The sequence below is a fragment of the Hydra vulgaris genome, chromosome 01 (genome assembly GCF_038396675.1).
Source record: "Hydra vulgaris chromosome 01, alternate assembly HydraT2T_AEP".
Classification (NCBI taxonomy): Eukaryota; Metazoa; Cnidaria; class Hydrozoa; order Anthoathecata; family Hydridae; genus Hydra; species Hydra vulgaris.
In genome coordinates, this window is record NC_088920.1 from 40,381,661 (window position 1) to 40,400,985 (window position 19,325).

General features: G+C 27.8%; 1 protein-coding gene across 2 annotated transcripts in view; it reads right to left on the reverse strand.

Moving 5' to 3' along the window:
• Window positions 1-19,325, reverse strand: part of LOC100204560 (protein ECT2) — a 161,803-nt gene that overhangs the window by 79,510 nt on the left and 62,968 nt on the right. For both annotated transcript variants that reach the window (XR_010635847.1, XM_065788154.1), the window contains exons 12-15: window positions 9,874-9,984; window positions 9,125-9,221; window positions 8,057-8,138; window positions 1,036-1,114 (exon numbers count right to left, since the gene is read on the reverse strand). Coding sequence is in view for 1 of the 2 variants with exons in the window: in XM_065788154.1 (XP_065644226.1) it covers window positions 1,036-1,114; window positions 8,057-8,138; window positions 9,125-9,221; window positions 9,874-9,984 (369 nt within the window). In the remaining variant the exon portion in view is untranslated. The remainder of the gene's footprint in view (window positions 1-1,035; window positions 1,115-8,056; window positions 8,139-9,124; window positions 9,222-9,873; window positions 9,985-19,325) is intronic.

Here is a 19,325-nt window from a genome sequence, read left to right on the forward strand (position 1 = left end):
AAAGCCAGTTTATTTTAAAATTAAAATCAAATCTTAAGTCCCTAACTCCTGATAAGTAAACAACTCATAATATATTTGTAATCCACTAAATCCCATTTCATATTTAAAACGTATTAAAAACTTCATTTTCAAATAAATATTTACATTATATTTAAACTAAATATATGTTTTTTTATGATCCATTACATTTGTAATAGATCAAATTTAAAATGCTGTAAGACTTCAAAGCCCAATGAGGATGCAGTAAAATGTTTTTTTTTTTTAAATAAATCAAAAACCAGGCGGCACAACTTACAGAAGAATTTATAAAAAAATGCTTTTACATCTTTTCACTATTAAACTTTTTGCTTTAATGTCCTGCAAATGCCAAAGTGTAATATGCTAAATGGATGTAAACAAACTTTTATATTGTGGCAGATTTTCACTAGATTTCTTTTTCTAAACAATTTAGCTTGAGTACAGTACTTGTAACTTGACTTTAATTTCAAGCCAAGTCACATTGTCTTCGATGCCATGGCATTGGCATCAAAGTTAAAAACAAGTCTTTTTTTTTGAAGTCAAATTATGTCAAACTTCCAATAATAATAATAAAGATTCAAAATTTGAATATTTCAAATATTCAAATTTTAAACTTCATGCTGAATGTAAAACTAATATTCAACTTGAAATTATTTTTAAAATATTCCTTGAGTTTTCCCTGATTTTAAGGATTTTCAGAAAAACTTCCCTGACTCTTGCAGGTTTCAACTGATTTTCTAAATTTTTAAAATATTTCACTAGTTTTCTATGTTTTCCCTAAGTGCTAAAAACCCTGTCAGAAGATGAGTCAACTTTTTATAAAAAGAGTTAAGAAGACAAGTTAATTTTTTGTGACTATTGAAAGAAATATTTATAAAAGAAGAAATAAAAATATTTTACGCTTTTAGCTGTGTTATTGAGGTTGAAGAAAAGGTTAACGAAGAATAAATAAAATAAAGTAGAAATATAAAAAAAGAAAGAAAAATTTATAAAATTAAGTTAAAAGTTAAAACATACTGGACAATTATCAACTTCTCTCATTATTTCAAACATCTCAACTTGGTGCTCTGTTTTTCTTTTATCTTCATTAATATGTCTAAATTCAATTAGTTATATTATCAACTTGATAAAAAAACATACTAAATAAAATATAACACTAACAACTAATCCATAAAACTCATTAGCTCTATTTATTGAAGTAAATTTGAAAAACTCAATTATAAAAAAAATATATCTCTTGATGAAAAAAGGGTATTTCTTGACAAAAAAAATTGTATTCTTTTATAGAAAAAGTGTGTCCTTAATAAAAATATGGTATTCCTTGAAAGAAACAATGTTCCTTGATGAAAAAAGTTGCACCTCTAAAAAAAAAAAAAAATACTGACCATTTGATATCATTTAAATAAGAAGTAAATGGTAAAAATTGGCCTGGCAAAAAATAAAACATGGCTATAAAATTATAACAAATAATTTACCAAAAAAATTCAACCACTTAGAAACCAGCATACTTGGAAATATTTGGAAATATGCTCAGATTTTTTTTTTTTTTTGAGGTGCAATTTTTTTTTACAAAGGAACACATTTTTTTGCTTATCTTTGCTTTTAACAAAGCTGCATGTAACCACTATTAGAGTTGAAAGTTACTGGAGGAGAAAAGATAAAGTTTATAGAGCAAGATAACCATTGACAGACAACTTAAAAGATTGAAAATTATATGAATCAGGCAAGCAAGATAATGGAAGCAAATTCCAAAGAACTGATGTTTGAAGAAAAAACCGAGACAAATAAAAATTATTTGGAGCACATCAGTAAGAGTTACAGTAAAAGGATGAGACTTAATTGAATGACGAGTAACACGAGAATGACTTTAGTAGATGGCACAAGAGACATTAGCTCTTAAGAGCAGTGCCAATTATAGTATTTGCAGAAAAGAGAAAGAGTAGCAACATTACAACGATGTGATAATGGTTGGAGGTTGGCTGCAAGAGCAGGTCCAACTATGTTTACAATGTGTTTTTGCACCTGGTCTAAAAGAGAAAGGGCATCATTAGAAGATTTGCCCCAGATATGGTAACAGTATTTCATAAAAAGACAGACCTGAGACTTTCAGAGATAAAGAATAGAATCCAGAGTAAGAAAGTGTCAATCACGATAAAGAGATGCAAACTTAGCAGATGCTAATTTTGCAATTAATTTGATATATGGTTTCCGAGAAAGATCAGAGTTAACCCTAGAAGATGAAGGGTAGATAACTCATTAAGTACATTATTGTTCATAAAAATAGGAAAATCTAAATTATTGTGATAACGATTGACTGAAAAAAATTGAGTTTTATTTAAATTAAAGTTCACCTGCAACTGTGAGCCCCTTACTGAAGTGAGATCCTTTTTAAGCTCAAATGCCCCCTCCAAGATTATTAATGAAAATTAAAAACAGTATAGGGCCAAGGACCGAACCTTGAGGAACCCCTGAAGTTACAGGATATGAAGAAGAGTGCTGTCCATCGATGACAACTTTTATACTACGATTGGTAAGAAAGGATTCAATAATCTTAAACACCCTAATACACCCTTAGAAGAAAGCTTATGGAGAAGATCAGTATGCCATACTTTATCAAAAGCATTTGAAATGTCAAGAGCGATAGCCTTAACCTCTCCATATTTATCTAATGCACGAGTAAGACCAGTTATCAAATCAGCTGATAGGGGGATTATGATGATGAAGAAGAATGAGATAATAGCTTTAGAGAAATCAAATCATCATAAGAAGGATCTAAGGGTAAAGGTGGAGAAACTGAGCACTGACTAGGATCAGAAACAAGACATAAGTTGAGTAGAAAAGGTGAATGATTTGAGTTGTCTGGAAAGTGAGTAGGAAAGTTGACTTTTGAGTTAGAGATTGAGAAAGGCAAAAGTTAAGGACCTTAACGCCTGCAGAGTCACTGACACTAGAGCCAAGCCAAGTGTGATGAGCATTATAGTCACCAACAGCAACATTATTGGCTGATGGATAGAGAGCTTGGCCGATTGGATCAGAAATAACATCCAAAAGAGTACAGTCTTGAGATAAAGGAGAGCGATATAGAACAAAGAGAAAGGCAATAAAGTGAAGTGGTGCTAAACGAAAGCACATAAAAGAATAGTCTGTGGATGCAAACCTAGTTTCCCAATAAATGGAAGAGTTCTTAAAAATGTAAATGCCCAGGCCAAGCATGTGACTATTGGAGTCTTTACAAATTAAAGGAAGATAACCATCAACACTAAAATCACAAGATGAGACAGTTAAACTCAAATTAGTCTCACAAAAAGCAAGTAGGTCTGGTAAATTTTGCAAGAGATAAGACTCAACACAAGAAAAGTTACTTCGAAGACCACGAATATAGTGAATGATAGGTTTAGAGAACTTGGTGATGACGATGGTTTTTTGTGTTTTATAGTTATTAGTACTCTAGTCATTTTAAATTTGTTAAAGAACTTGATTCAAAGCACATGTAGTACTCAGTACACTATTTAAAGGGATCCCCAAGTGCCGAGACAAGTTGTGTTCATATTAAAGAAAATGTTTAAAAAAACGTTTGGGCTGAACTTTTAGATTGAAATTTTTAGATTAATAAATGCAAACCATTAATTTTAAAATTCACATTTTAGTCAAAGCTCGCCGCCTCCATTTTTTTTTTGGTTCTCAGAGTCTGTATAATGTTAGTCGCAATCTGCAGACTTGATAATTTATTCCATGTGTGTTTAATTCATAACAGTTTCGGTTTATGATGTCTTCGTATAAATTTTTTTTTTCAAGATATCGTATTATTTTTTGGCCACAATCACTAAATCATGTTAATTGTATAACTTTTTGCTAAATCCCCAAAAAAAGTTTGATACTATCAAAAATTAAATTTATAAGAATAAAAATTTAATATAACAAGTATTTGCAGTAAAACATATTGGTTTAAACTAAATATAAATAGAGACTAAAAGAAACAAATTTACTAAAGCGTATAATTTAATTTAAAGTATAAACTGAATAAAAAAAGACTTGAATCATATGAACTGAACTAAGTAGTAAATATTAACTAAGTACTAAAGAACTAAGTAGAAAATATTAAACAAACTATTTTACTAATAACAAACTAAATTAAAGTTAAAACAAATATTTGTACTAAATTAAAGTTAAAACAAATATTTGTACTAAATTAAAGTTAAAACAAATATTTGTACTAAATTAAAGTTAAAACAAATATTTGTACTAAATTAAAGTTAAAACAAATATTTGTACTAAATTAAAGTTAAAACAAATATTTGTACTAAATTAAAGTTAAAACAAATATTTGTACTAAAATATACAAAAAAAAAGTTATAATATAAATATAAAAACAAAGAGTCGCATTAACTCGTTCGCTACCAGCCGAACAAAAATATTTTTGTAGTGACTGCACTTTTTTTTTTTTTAAAGTTTTTTGAAAGGCATAATATTGACAATTAATTAAAATTTGAATAGTAAATCTCTTTAAAACCATAACAAACTATATATCAGTAGAAAACTAAACAAACGTACTTTTTAATTAAATAAGTTTTTAACTCGCATCGTTGAACAATAAGAAAAGCAAAGTGCTTAAAACAATTGTTTTTATAAATAGTAACTAAAACATTAAGTCCAAAACAAAACTCATTTAATGAATAAAAAGAATATTTTTTCATCAAAAGACTTTTTTACTTAACTAAATACTTAACTAAATACTTAACTAAATACTTAACTAAATACTTAACTAAATACTTAACTAAATACTTAACTAAATACTTAACTAAATACTTAACTAAATAACTTAAGTAATTACTTAACTAAATACTTAACACTTCTACAAATTAAATTTGACAGTGTTGATGCTGCTTTATTTTATAACAAAATACTTAACACTTCTACAAATTAAATTTTACAGTGTTAAAGCTGTTTTATTTTATAACTAAATTTAAAGTTTTTTTTTTATGAAGGATTATTCAAGTTTGATTAACTTTGTCAAGTGATAACTTTTTTATAATTACGCAATATCATTTTTTTTATTCTCTTATTTTTTCTTGATTATGTAGAGAATTAGTTAAACCTTTAGAACAAACAAATTATATATGTCTGAAATGAAAATTTATGTAAACAAGATAAATTGTAAAAGCCTCTGTTAGCGGCTCGAAAGCTGCTACCAGAGGCTTGCGGTAGTGAAAAAGTTAAACCATAACTAAATGTGAATTAAACATCAAATGAACAACTCTATTAAACCATATGAACTAAATATAAAATGAGAAACCGCATCATACTGCCTTTATTTTTTCTCTGCCTGCCAACTCTAATAATCACAAAATATGTATAACTGTGTCGTGATTTTGGCTGGCTTCTATAACAAAGTAATGATAAAGCAAATGAAAAAAAAATTATAAATATAAAAATTTATATATACTTGTATAATTTTTTACTAAATCACAAATATTTTTTGTGATTTAGTAAAAAATTAAACAAATATTTGATTTTCTGATTGTAATAGAAAAAATACTTATATCTTTAAAAAAATAACAACAAAAAAACGCTATCGTTTCGGTATATGATGTCATCGCAATATCTTAAAATGATATTGCGATGACATCATATACCGAAACGGTTATGAATTACACATGCATGGAATAAATTATCAAGTCTGCAGATTGCAGCTAACATTATACAGACTACAAGAACCAAAAAAAAAAAAATGGAGACAGCGAGCTTCGACTAAAACATGAATTTTAAAATTAATGGCATGTTTCATTATTTGGTTTTAATCAAAAAAATTCAACCCAAACGTTTTTTTTAAACATTTTCTTATTTATGAACACAACTTGTCTCGGTACTTGAGGATCCCTTTAATTATATTCCAAACAATTGCCTCATTACTATTAATAAACCCTAAGCTGTAACAAAGGGCTCCAAACGTGGCCTTGACAATGCACACCAAAAACACTAACAGGGACACCATCCATGCGCAACATGGCACTGTTAGTACTCTGATATTCTACAGTTGTTGATGGAATCAGTCTCTCTGAGAGCTACCACAGAGTTTGGAAAACCTGACTACCAGCCGGCCTCAGAACCATAAAACTGAGTTTTAGAGCATTACTTTCATTAGGAGGTCAACAGAAGACTTAAAAAATTGCATATTGTACAAGTTAGGAAAACATGACAAGAATTTCAAAGCACTAATATTTGAGGGGAAAAAAGAGATTTTTAAAAATTTATAAAAAAAATTTAAGGAACAGTAAAAGAATGTAACAATGCGTATATGTTATATAACTAAACCTAAGTTGTTAGTTACTGAATTACTGGAATTAACTAGGTCTTACAAGTTATAGTTGTGGCCAAAATACTTTGACCGGCTTGAAAAATATGCAAAAAATACAAAAAAAACTAAAAAAATTCTAAATCTATAAACTAATACTTAGTTTAATGTCCTTGGTTTTTAACCACTAATATGAAACATTTTGGCATAGAATTGACTAGTTTTTGACATAATTCTTTGGTTATCTTAGTACTTATGTAATCCTAAACTCATGTAATTCAGTAGAATCTTTTTTCTTTAAATCCTTATTGCGTGTTTTGCATGTTTTTTCACTTGCCACTTAAGAACTATCCATAAATTTTCTTTTGGATTTAAGTCTGGTGAATTCCCAGGCCATTCAACAACTTGATCTTTTTTTTGACAAATCAAATGGGTTTTGGGTTGAAATGTCTTTGCTGTATGGCACGGTGCACCATCTTGTTGGAATGTAGTATACTGATGTATTCGAATAGTATTACAAACCTTGCTTTCTAATATTTAGCTGCATTCACAGTTGTGCCTCGAGGTACAATATACAATGCAACACATCCAAAAGCAGATAAACATCCCCAAACCATCAACTTTTGGCAGTGCTTCACAGTTGGAATTGTGTAAGGAGGATCCTATCATTTTTCAACAGGACGACAAACATAATGATGCCAGGTACCAAATGGCATAATCATAGTTTCTTCACTGAATAGCGCTTTACTTTACTGTCTAGAAGTTCAGTTCTTGTACTTTTTGTAAAATGGTATTCTTTTTGCACGCTGCTTGTTATTTAATTTCTTTAATTAATGTCTTGTTATTTAATTTCTTGTCTGCGACTTGGCAAGGTTAAACTCAGAAAAAAGTTTGTCTTATTGTTTTTTTACTTACATAAGATGGTAACTGTTTCATATTTTCTGCTGATGACATTGAAGGATTTTTTATTACAAGTCTTTTCATACTCAAATCGTCACATTTTATAGTAATTTTTTGGTTTCCAAATGATTTTTCAGGACTAAGAGGACCAGTTCCTTTGTAATGTTTGATAATACTGTTAAGAGTTGACTTCAAAATATTCGTTTTTTTCTTCAATTTCTCTGCTAGAAAAAACAATCCTTGTGGTAATGTACTATTACTGCATGTTGATTAGTTGAAACAGATGTTGTTTTTGCCCATTTTACATAATAATAAAGAAATAAACATCAAAAAACTCAACAATTACAAGATATTGCACCTAAAAATAATAATATAGTATAACAATTACAAGATCTTGCACTTAAAAAATAACAATAAGAGACCAGTAAAAAAGCAAATATTTTTACTGTCGCTCAAATAGCCTCATGGCAAAAGCTACCCGATACCTGCTAAAAATTGTTTGTACAGAATTAATAACCTAGATCAATATAAAAAGTTAAAAAATTGCAAAAATAGCAAAATATCTGGCAGGTCAAAGTATTTTGGCCACAACTGTACGTAATTAATAACCTAGATCAATTTGGCCACGACTGTACATAGGAGATTTAAATAAGATATTCCTCAAAGTCATTCAAACTTTTGAAAAATGAGTATTAAGCAGCTCATTCTAACAAAGAATTAAAAATTTTAAATACTACTGCTTTTGTTGAACATAACAGTGCAGAAAGTAATTATTCAAGTAATACAAAAGTTGTGTGCAAACAAAACATGCAAAAAAAGGGAAAAACAAATATAATAAACTCTTACGTCAAAACATTTTTAATTGATTCCACTGCATCCTTTAAATGCTTATAATCTGGATTAAATTCTGGTGTCTTCTTTAAAATGTCTAAAAAAAATTTAAATAAATACATATGTGTGCGCACAACGGTATAATAATATTTAAAAGGGATAGTGTACATTAGGGTGGAGTGAATTTTAGTTTTTTTTACAATTCGCTTAGCCTGGGTGTGCAAAAGTTGTCTATTCATTTCAGAAATACTCTGGAAAAATATCAATGCTCTAGGAAATTATCTTGAGGTTCCTCAAGACCTTTAAAATTTTAATGGGTCCCTAATATTATGTAAAAAAAAATTTTTCAAAAGTATGTCATGTTGGGTCTCAAAAGAAGCAAAATTTTATAAAAATTTCAAAAATAACAATTATTTCTTAAAAAAATTATTATTTAAGATTTTTTTGAAATTATAATTAAAAAAAAAAACTTTTTTCATTTTTAGTTTAAAAGGTCATTTTTTCTGCAAAAAACTATAAAAAAACAATTTTTTTAAAATAATTGTTATTTTTGAAATTTTTATAAAATTTTGCTTCTTTTGAGACCCAACATGACATACTTTTGAAAAACTTTTTTTTACATAATATTAGGGAGCCATTAAAATTAAAGGTCTTGAGGAACCTCAATATTTTTTTGAAATGAATAGACAACTTTTGCACACCCAGGCTAAACGAATTGTAAAAAAAACTAAAATTCACTCCACCCTAGTGTACATATATATTGACTGAAAACTAGAATACATGTATGAACCTAAACCCTCAGTCAATATATATTTTACACCACTGACTAGCATTAAAACTTATTTTAAGAATTTTTTTTTAACTTTGCACATAGACTATTCATGATCATTCTGAAAACTTTTTAACAACATGATTCCATATTCTTGCATGAAAACAACAATTTATTCAATTAATTATTTTAGAACATTTGTGAGCATCACAAAACTAAAACCAAAAATAGAAAATGAAAAATGCAGACCATCAAAATGGAGCAAAGAGAAATTAATGTTACATTAATTTAAACTATTTTTTAATAATTGGTACCATTAATTAGTAAACTCATTGATGGTATTCTCTGTACAGGACGTATAAGTAGTTCAGTTAAACTTTGACGACCACAATCAGGTTTTGTTAAACAAATCTAAATATAAAATTGTCAAAATGTTATATATATTATATACTATATACTGAAATTTATTTTTTACTTATTGATATTTGAAATATTTCAAAAAATTTATTGCCTCAATAGCTAATTTTTTTTGATGCAATTTATATTTATATTTATAAAACCAAAAATTAAAAAAAAATTAAAATTACAAAGAAAAATATATCCAAAAACTAAATTCAAATATAAAATTAGCCAAAACAAATTTAAAAAGAGCAGCTTCCCAAAGCTATTGTTTTATTTTGGTTTATGTTTATCTTGTACCCTGTGATATACTAAAGTAAACAAGACACATCTTGTCTTATACAGTCTCTCTTACAGGATTGTTAAAAGAACATTAAGTTTTGTGTTTTATTTTTCTTTCAAACTAGAATTTCTGAAAAAATATTTATTTTGTTAAAACTTATTTTAACTTGATTAATAATGAAAATAACAAAGGAAAAAAATTTTAATCTAAAATGACTATCCATTATTTATAATTTTTCAGTAAAAAATATTTTAAAAATGTAATTTTTATTAATGAATTAATAATACATTAGATACTAATTAATGATATCAGTACATACATAGTATTTAATAAAACTAGCATAATTTACAAAACTAGCAGTTTTTTTTAACAAATATTTACCTTTAGAAAAGCATGAAAACGTGGCTTTTCCTTATCACATCTTATAATGGTCTCTTTTATTATTTCGAAGTAATTGACAAAAACTGGATATACTTTAATCATATTTTCTACCTAAATAATTTTTTAACAGTTAATAAAATTATTATTGTAAATATTACTTAAAACTGATATATAGCTTATAATCTAAAGCTAAAAATACCAACAACAAAAAAACTGAAATTAATAATTTTAAATAAAAACTATCAGAGACAAAGACACTGGGGAGGGGTGTGGGGTGGGGGTTTTAAAAAGGTTGCTTTCTTATTGGAAAGATTAAGAATACTCTTAGACTATCTACTAGAAAACTCAAGACAACTACTTGAAAACCAACGAGCACTTAAAGGAAACAAAATAAAATATCATATTATATCTTTATAATGTATAAATAAATAACCAACAACAAAACAATAACAAAATTAAATTAAAAATTAAAAGAAAAAGAATTTTAATTCTACTCTATATATATATATATATATATATATATATATATATATATATATATATATATATATATATATATATATATATATATATATATATATATATATATATATATATATATATATATATATATATATATATATATATATATATATATATATATGTATATATATATATATATATATATATATATATATATATATAAATGTATATAGATAGATAAATAGATAGATAGATATAGATATAAATGTATGTATATATATTTTACATATAGTAGATATATATATCTACTATATATAAAATAATATATATAATATATATATACAGGGTGCGGAAAAAGTTCCCATACAAAAATATAAACAGCAAAAAGTTCCTGTACAAGACGAGAAACAAATTACACTTTAATTTAAAACAAAATAATACTAAAAATTACTAAAAGAATACAAAAGAATACTAAAAACACACTATATATTGAAAGAAAACACTATAGAGACTTTTTTTAAATTACACTTTTGTACGGGAACTTTTTCTGCACCCTGTATATATCTCCTATACAGTATATATATATCTACTATATAGTGTATGTATGTATGTATGTATGTATGTATCTATGTATCTATATATATATATATATATATATATATATATATATATATATATATATATATATATATATATATATATATATATATATATATATATATATATATATATATATATATATATATATATATATATATATAGCAAGCATCTCCCTGCAAAAAAAGTTGAATGAATTGTATTCTTAAAATGATATTGATGAAAACAACGATTCTTCTATAGATTACTAACAACAGAAGACAATGGATCAATCTGAGCATGTCACTCCCAGAATTAGTTTTATTCACTCTGACAAATAAGTTTTAAAAACTTCATTCTAACATCACAAAAAGTAAGGCTTAGCAATTATAAACAATCTTGTATCCAAAAGTTAAATAATTTTTGTTTGCCTATAAACTCATGATGCAAAGCTGATCAATATTCTGATAATTAAAAAAAACCAAGAACTTAGGTTTCCATTAAATATGCTATTAAAAACAGATATTTAGTATGATATAGTAGTGTTGAATACTATTCAAAAGTAAAAACAACTGTTAAGAAAAATCAAAAATAGCCAACAACTGTTTAAAATATTTTTAAAATTGTAGCTTTTTTAAGATTGTTTATTTACTGCTTTTTTCATTTTTTTAAATTAAAATTATTGCAACAAAAAGTTAAATACTTTTTCCATAGTTCATTGTAGCGAATAAATTTTATTTCAATATCGCATAATGTGTTTCAGCTCCATAAAGTTTCATTCAAACTAAGATAATTTAACTAAATAATATATATTAACAAATTTTTTAATAAAAGTCAAAAAAAATTCAGAAATGATGAGTTTTTTAACTACTTTGATTTAATTCTAATAATAATTTAACAAACAATTTTGCATATATAGCGTTTATAATTTGCACTTATAATTAAGTTTATTAAATAAATAACTTCAGATACTATTTTTAAAATAAAAAATCAAATTCTTAGAAAAGAAAAAAATGTGTACTCCTTAACTTATTTTATTCTTTATTAACCTTTGAATATTTGTGTAGTTTTAACCTAAAAATAATTCCATAGATGTCAAATTTATTTTTTTAATGGTGGGTAAAACATTTTTTTAATATGTTTATGTTTCGTTTTACATTCTCAGCAATATTAGTATGAACTTTATACCCTAATAATGAACTTATTTTCCAATTATAATATCCTTATTTTACAATTAAATTCTTGTGCAATGTCAATTGGGACATGCACAACAAACAACTTAATAAGATTAATAAAATTTTCTCGGATATTGATGGAGGAATCATTTTTTAATCATTTTAAGATAACAAGTAATGGCAAATAATAAATAATAGGCAATTTTAGTTTTAAATTTCTTTCTTCATGACTATAACTAACTAGACCTGATATTTTGGTCAATCTATTTTGAACTTTTTCAATTTTAATAATTTCTCCTTTCCAATCAGGGTTTTTATAACTGCTCCATACTCGAGGAACAAACCAATGACTAATAACGAACTAATGATTTGTATTAGAATAACTGTAATAGTTATTATAATAGTTTAATAATATTATATTATGGTAATAAGTAATAGAACAGGTAACTTTAGTTTATGTTATAAATAAGGCTTCTAACACCAGTTTTTATTTACATTAACTTAAGAATAGTTGCATAGTTAGCAAGTTGTGAGTTTTTTCTTTTTTTAAACCGTTAAACCGTTTTTATATATCTTTATTTTCCATTTTATATTCTTAGCAATGTCAGATTGGACTTAATGTAACAAGACAATTTAATTACAAAACGGTTGGAAGAACAATGTCAGTGTTACAAAATAATGAAATGCTCAGTAAATTCTATGCTACCTTAAAAAGTCATGGAGTTTGTTTAGATAAAGCAACAAAAGTAATCATTTTAATAGATCTGTTAAACTTAATTATAGACAAAGAGGCTTTACCAGAAGTTTGTATGTCTGTACCAGAAATACAAACTTCTGGTAAAGCCTTTTTTACATCAATCATATTAATAGATAATAAAGCTAGTGAGACGAGAGAAATGAGACTAATAGCAACTTCTTAGTGCAAAAGACTCTTAAAGATATTGCCTGTGATTTGGCTGCTGATAGCTTTTTGATTGAGCCATTACCAGAAATAAATACATTTGTCAGTCAAAAGCTATAAGATGAAAAACAGATGTAATGAAAGCAGATGTAATGAAAACAGACACTATAAAATATGATATAATACAACACCATATAACCATATAACATATAACACCACATAACATGACCATATAACCATATAACATATATAACCATATAACACCATATAACATGACACCATAAAATTAAAAGTAGTCAAAGGAGTAAAGTTTGGCATGACTGTCGATATGGGTTACTACTTTAAAAGAACGAAGACATTTTAGATTATACGTGATAAAACTGATAATGTAATGTATAAAACCAGGTTTACTTGACTTTTAGTTCATGCAATGCACTCAATATGGTTGAAATAATGAAACATCAAAGTGTTTTTTGAATAATGAAAAAAGATACATAAAAATATAAACAGATGCAATTGATCAACTTTATCTTAATCACAGACTACGTTTCAGAGTATGTTGCAGACTTTAAAAAAATTTGATATTTAAGACTAAATCTGCATCTGTGATGATGATAACAACAAAAATGATTTTTTATTGACAAAGAACCAATTTTGAAGTGATAAAAGATGAATGTGAAAATTGACTGCTGATTGATTACAATGATTTAGTGAAAAACTCACACAAGTTGATAAAATATATCAAAATGTCAACTGTTTGAAATCATACTTTTCAATCAAAGTCTTTTTGAAAAAGAAATTAATGATTTAAAGTATCATAAATATAGGAAGATCTAAATTATTGCGATAACAAATGCCTGAAAAAAATTGCGCTTTATCTGAAATAAAGTTCACCAACCACTGTGAGCCCTATGCTGTAGTAGAAGTGAGATTCTTTTCAAGCTCAAATGCCCCCTCCAAGCAATCAGATAGTGTTGGCTTCTTATAAAGAATAAATGGTTGTATCATCAGCAAACAATGCCACCTTAGATGTGAGAATATCTGGAAGATCGTTAATGTAAGTTAAAAAGAGTGTAGGGCCAAAGATTGAACGTTGAGGAACCCCTGAAGTTATAAGGTATGAAGAAGAGTGCTGTCCATTAAGGATAACTTTTATACTACGATTGGAAAGGAAAGATTCAATAACCTTAAAGATGTTACCAGATACACCATAAGATAAAAGCTTATGAAGAAGACCAGCATGCCAAACTTTATCAAAAGCTTTTGAAGTGTCAAGAGGGATGGCCTTAACCTCTCCACCTTTATCTAATGCACAATAAAACTAGGGATGGCAATCCTGGGATCCCGAAATCCCGGGATCCCGGGATTGCAGACAAATTCATGATCCCGAAATCCCGGGATTAGTCTCTAAAATTTCCCGGGATTTCGAGATTGTAATAAACAATAAATAAAAACAAAAATTGATTAAACTTAATTTATTTATTTAAAATGTCTAAATTTTCGCTATAAAATTTGTTGAGCTGCTTATTCTCCATGCAATGTTTTCCTTTTATTTTTTAAATTCTTAACGTTGGCGTGATTGTCACAAGTTCTTTAACATTAAAAGTTATTAAATACGGAAGGTATATTAAATAAACTTTATTTATTAATTCGAAGTATAATTGTTTTCACATAAGTTCATTTTGAATTATAAATAAAGATAATTAGTCAATAAATAGCTTAAAATATAACTTTTATTTTTCAATAAGATAGAAATTAGCCTAATATCATGACTAACTACGCTGAATTCAACAGCACAAATCTCATATGGAAACATTTTTTAAAAGGAGCAGATGAAACAGCCTTATGCAAAGTAATTACATGCAAAAAAATATTAAAAATTGCTGGTGGTTCAACGAAAGGTCTTCATACCCATTTACTTTCCATACATAAAATTAAATTAACATCGCAGGAATCAAGTTTATCCACGACACCTTCAACTTCAAAAGAATTATTAGAACCGAAAAATAAAAAACCGAAAATCACAAGTTATTTTCCAACAACATCGAAAAAAGATGAATACCTACCTGAAGTATTTGCCCGTATGGCAGCAAAAGATGGTATATCATTTAATACAATTTGCAACTCTTCTGATATACGAGCTGGGTTAGTTGCACGAGGCTTTAAAAATGTCCTAAAATCACGAAACACTATTCGAAAAATGGTGTTAGACTACTATGAACAGGTTAAAAAACTAGTTATAAAGGAAATAATTGATCAAATATCAAGAGGCTTCAAGTTTTCCTTAACGCTTGATGAGTGGACTTCTTTTGGAAACTGCAGATACATGAATGTGAACGTACACGAGTTGAAAAGTTATTGGAATTTAGGTTTGATTCGCATTTTAGGATCTATGCCAGCAGAAAAGTGCGTTTCACTTCTAAACGAAAGACTCAACAATTTTAAAATAAAACTTGAGGACGATATCATTGGTATTACCACGGATGGTGCAAGCGTCATGAAGAAACTTGGAAAAATTATAGAAAGTGATCAACAACTATGCTTTGCCCACGCTCTACAGCTGGCAGTAATATCAGTTCTTTATAAAAATGACCCCAATTACTTGGAAATCGATGAAATTTTAGATGATGAGCACACTACCTTTGCAAGTTTAGAGAACCACAGTGATGAAGAAAAAGATAATGATTGTATTAATGACTATGCTTCTGAAGAGGAAGATTGTATTCAAGATTCAAATAATTCATTTTTGTTTAATGAAACCTCTGAGGTTACTATTAAACACCAAGTTTTTGGACCTGTTATAACAAAGGTCAGGAAAATTGTAAAAATCTTTAAAAGGTCCCCAACCAAAAATGAAAATTATTTACAAAAGTACGTAAAAATTGAGTTTGGTAAGGTCATCCATTTGATTATGGATTGTAAAACCCGATGGAGCAGCTTATTGCTTATGCTTGAAAGATTTGACAAATCAAAATATTGTGTTAAAAAGGCATTTCTAGATTTAGAATTGGATTCAAAAATTGAATTGATTCAATTAAGATGGACGAAAATGAATATAAAATTGTATCTGATTTAGTAGCACTTTTGACTCCTGTTAAAACCACTGTGGAAGCACTTTGTCGACGAGACGCAACTTTAATTACAGCTGACATTGCATTAGAGTTTATGTTGACCAAAATAAAACAACAAAAATCTGAAATCGGGAATAAACTGTATGCTGCTTTGAGTCACCGAATTAAAGAGAGGAGAACACCATTAAGTAGCTTAGTTTATTATCTTCATAATGGCCAGGTTACATCAACGAAAATCACAGATGTTTTTGTACCAAATACAAGTAATCAAAATAAAAAGATTATAGTAAGCATGATAAAGCGTTTTCATCCCGCAGATATAGCATCAGTAGACAGCAGTTGTGATGTTCAGCTAAACCAGGTTTTAAGAAGCGACAAAGGTGATAAGAAAGTCAAAACAATTAGTGAACAATTAAACGAAGTTATGGAAAAAGGATTGATAGCTATACGAACAACACCTATAAGGGTAGAAAGTATAACTTCTAAGATTCAAAAAGAAATGTTTTTATTTGAAAGTGGTGGCACAAGAGGTGATCACCTTCAAAAAGTGTATAACTATATTCTATCTATACGACCAACAAGTGTAGAGTCTGAACGAGCATTCTCAGCCGCTGGGTTTTTATGCTCTAAAAATCAAACACGATTAAACGATGAAATGATGGACGCTTTGAGTTTTTTAAGGTGGAGCTTTCAAAACGAATTATAACTCTTATATATTAATGTATACTTATACTATTTTTAAAGATTGTTATTTTGTGTTATCGTTTAAAGGTGTTATTTATAGTTTAAATTACTTTACTTCATCAGTTAAATTAATCATATAATAGTGTTTGATAATTAAAAGTTCTTCGCAGGCTTTATCTTCTATGATTGTAAGTTTTTCATTCAATCCCGGGATTTCCCGGGGACAAATTTGTAATCCCGAAATCCCGGGATTGAGAATTTCCGGGATTTTTACCATCCCTAAATAAAACCTATCGGTTATTACTGTTAGCAAATCAGCTGTAGAACGAAAAGATCAAAATCCATATTGATGATTAGAAAGTAAGTTATTAGATTCAAGTTGAGAAACTAAGTGTTTGTTAATTAAAGATTCAAAAACCTTACTTATGATAGAAAGACGACTAATGGGACAGTAGTTAGACGAACCAGATCGCTTTCCAGAATTTTTGAAAATAGGGATAACAGATGCCGCTTTCCAGCATGCTGTAAAACAAGTCTCTGATAAGCCCTTGTTGAATAGTTTTGAAAGTACAAACGAAAGTTCGAATTTTGGAAATTGCAGCAGCACAATGTGAGGAAAACCATGGAGAAGAGTGAGGCTTGACCTGGAATCGTGGAGAGGGAATAAACGATTCCATTCCAGCCTGAATCCATGAAGTTATGTAAGAGGCACATTTGTCAGCAGGAAGACAAAATATTTCAACCAAGGGCTGTCACGAAGAAAACCACGGAAAAAGTCCCAGTCAGCTTCAAAGTAATTGTATGAGGTATAAACTACTAGTTTTCATAAAATAACAACCAAATACTTAAGGCATCAGCAATGTTGAACTTTTTTGAATTAAAGAATTGAACACGTTAATTTTTAACTCTTTAAAAGTCTAGTTTAGGCAAAACCGCGTTCTTTGTTTTCAATAGTAGACAAATAAACTTAAATTTGTTAGCAAAAAAGTTATAAAAAATAAAACAATAAACTTACGATTACAAAAAAAATAACACTCTAGTAACCAACTGCATTATAAAAGTGATAACACTATAACAGTGTAATTACTTTTATAACGCACTTATAACTTTTATAATTCATTCTTTGTTCAAACAACATTAGTAATCTTAAATTTCAATTGTAAAAGTAGAAAAGCATCTAGAAAAATAGAGTCGATATTCAAATAATAATATTTAAATCTTATTAAGGAACTTAAACAACTTTATAAAAACATACTTTATAAAAAGTTTAGCATCATGTAAAATGTTAGGGGAGAGTGGGGAGAAGTGGGACGCGGGAGAAGTGGGACACCCCTGTAATTTTATTTCGCAGTAGCGCCTAATTACTGTTATTTAATGTAAATGTATAGATTTCATGTGCTCTTTTTAGTAGACATTATTTCCCCTCCCTGCGCACGGTGAAAACCCATTTTTTTAAAGTACCCCAAAAAAGTACTTTTGCTGACAGTCTAGTAACTCGTGTATGTATTTATTTTCGACTGTTTTTGCACCGAATTTTCTATTTTATAGGGAAATGGACTTATCATCTAACATTTAGTAATTAAATTTATATTTTAGCTTTAACTGTGTGGCTGTAATTTTAGTTTTATTTTGTCTACACAAAATAGGCGTGAAGTGGGACAAAGAAAAACGTCGGTGTCCCACTTCTCTTTAACAGTTTTGCGTTATTTTATTGCGGAAATTGCTAGAACATTTTAGCTACGATTTTTTATTGTTTTCAAAATAAAAATATTAATACGTTTAATTGAAATATTTAATTTTAGTTTTAGTTCTTATACAGTGGATTTAAAACAAAAGAGAGATCTTTATTAAAGTTAAATTTGATTTGATTCATCATTATTGATTGGAGCAAATTGAGAATTCTTTTTACATCAATAACTTGAAAGCATTTGAAAAGCAAAAGGCATGCATAAAAGTTTTTTTTATCTTAAATAAAATCATAATTTCATAATAGTCTGATATAAGATATAGTAATAACAGTGATCTTAATACCATTACAAATAAATATTTTTTTATCAAACCTAATTTCTTTTAAATTTCAGGTCATGCCTTGAGTTTATAAAAGAAAAAGTGAAACTCCACATGTTTCAGAAAAAATTTTGAAAGTTGCTGTAGCTGAAGTGGAAAATGGGATAAACCTTAGAGACGCATATTCAGCATATCTAAAGTTATGTTCTGATATGTTATATGGCCTTACACCAGTTCAAGTCAGAGCTCTAGCTTTTGAAATGGCTCAAGCAAACAAAATAAAAGGTCTCTTGCGTTGGAGCAAAAAAGGCTTGTCAAGATTGGTTAACAGGATTTTTAAAAAGAAACCCAAAACTATCTGTTAGAAAACCAGAGGCAACTTAAATTGCGAGAGCATCTGCATTTAATTGGTATACTATTGATATTTTTTTTAATAAATTATAAGAAAGTATATCAGAGTCTAAAGCAACATCATTTAAAATTTTTAATCTTGGTGAGACAGGTTTTACTACTGTGCAAAAAAACTCCTTGTGTCATTGCATCAAAAGGTACAAAGCAAGTTGAGCAAATAACATC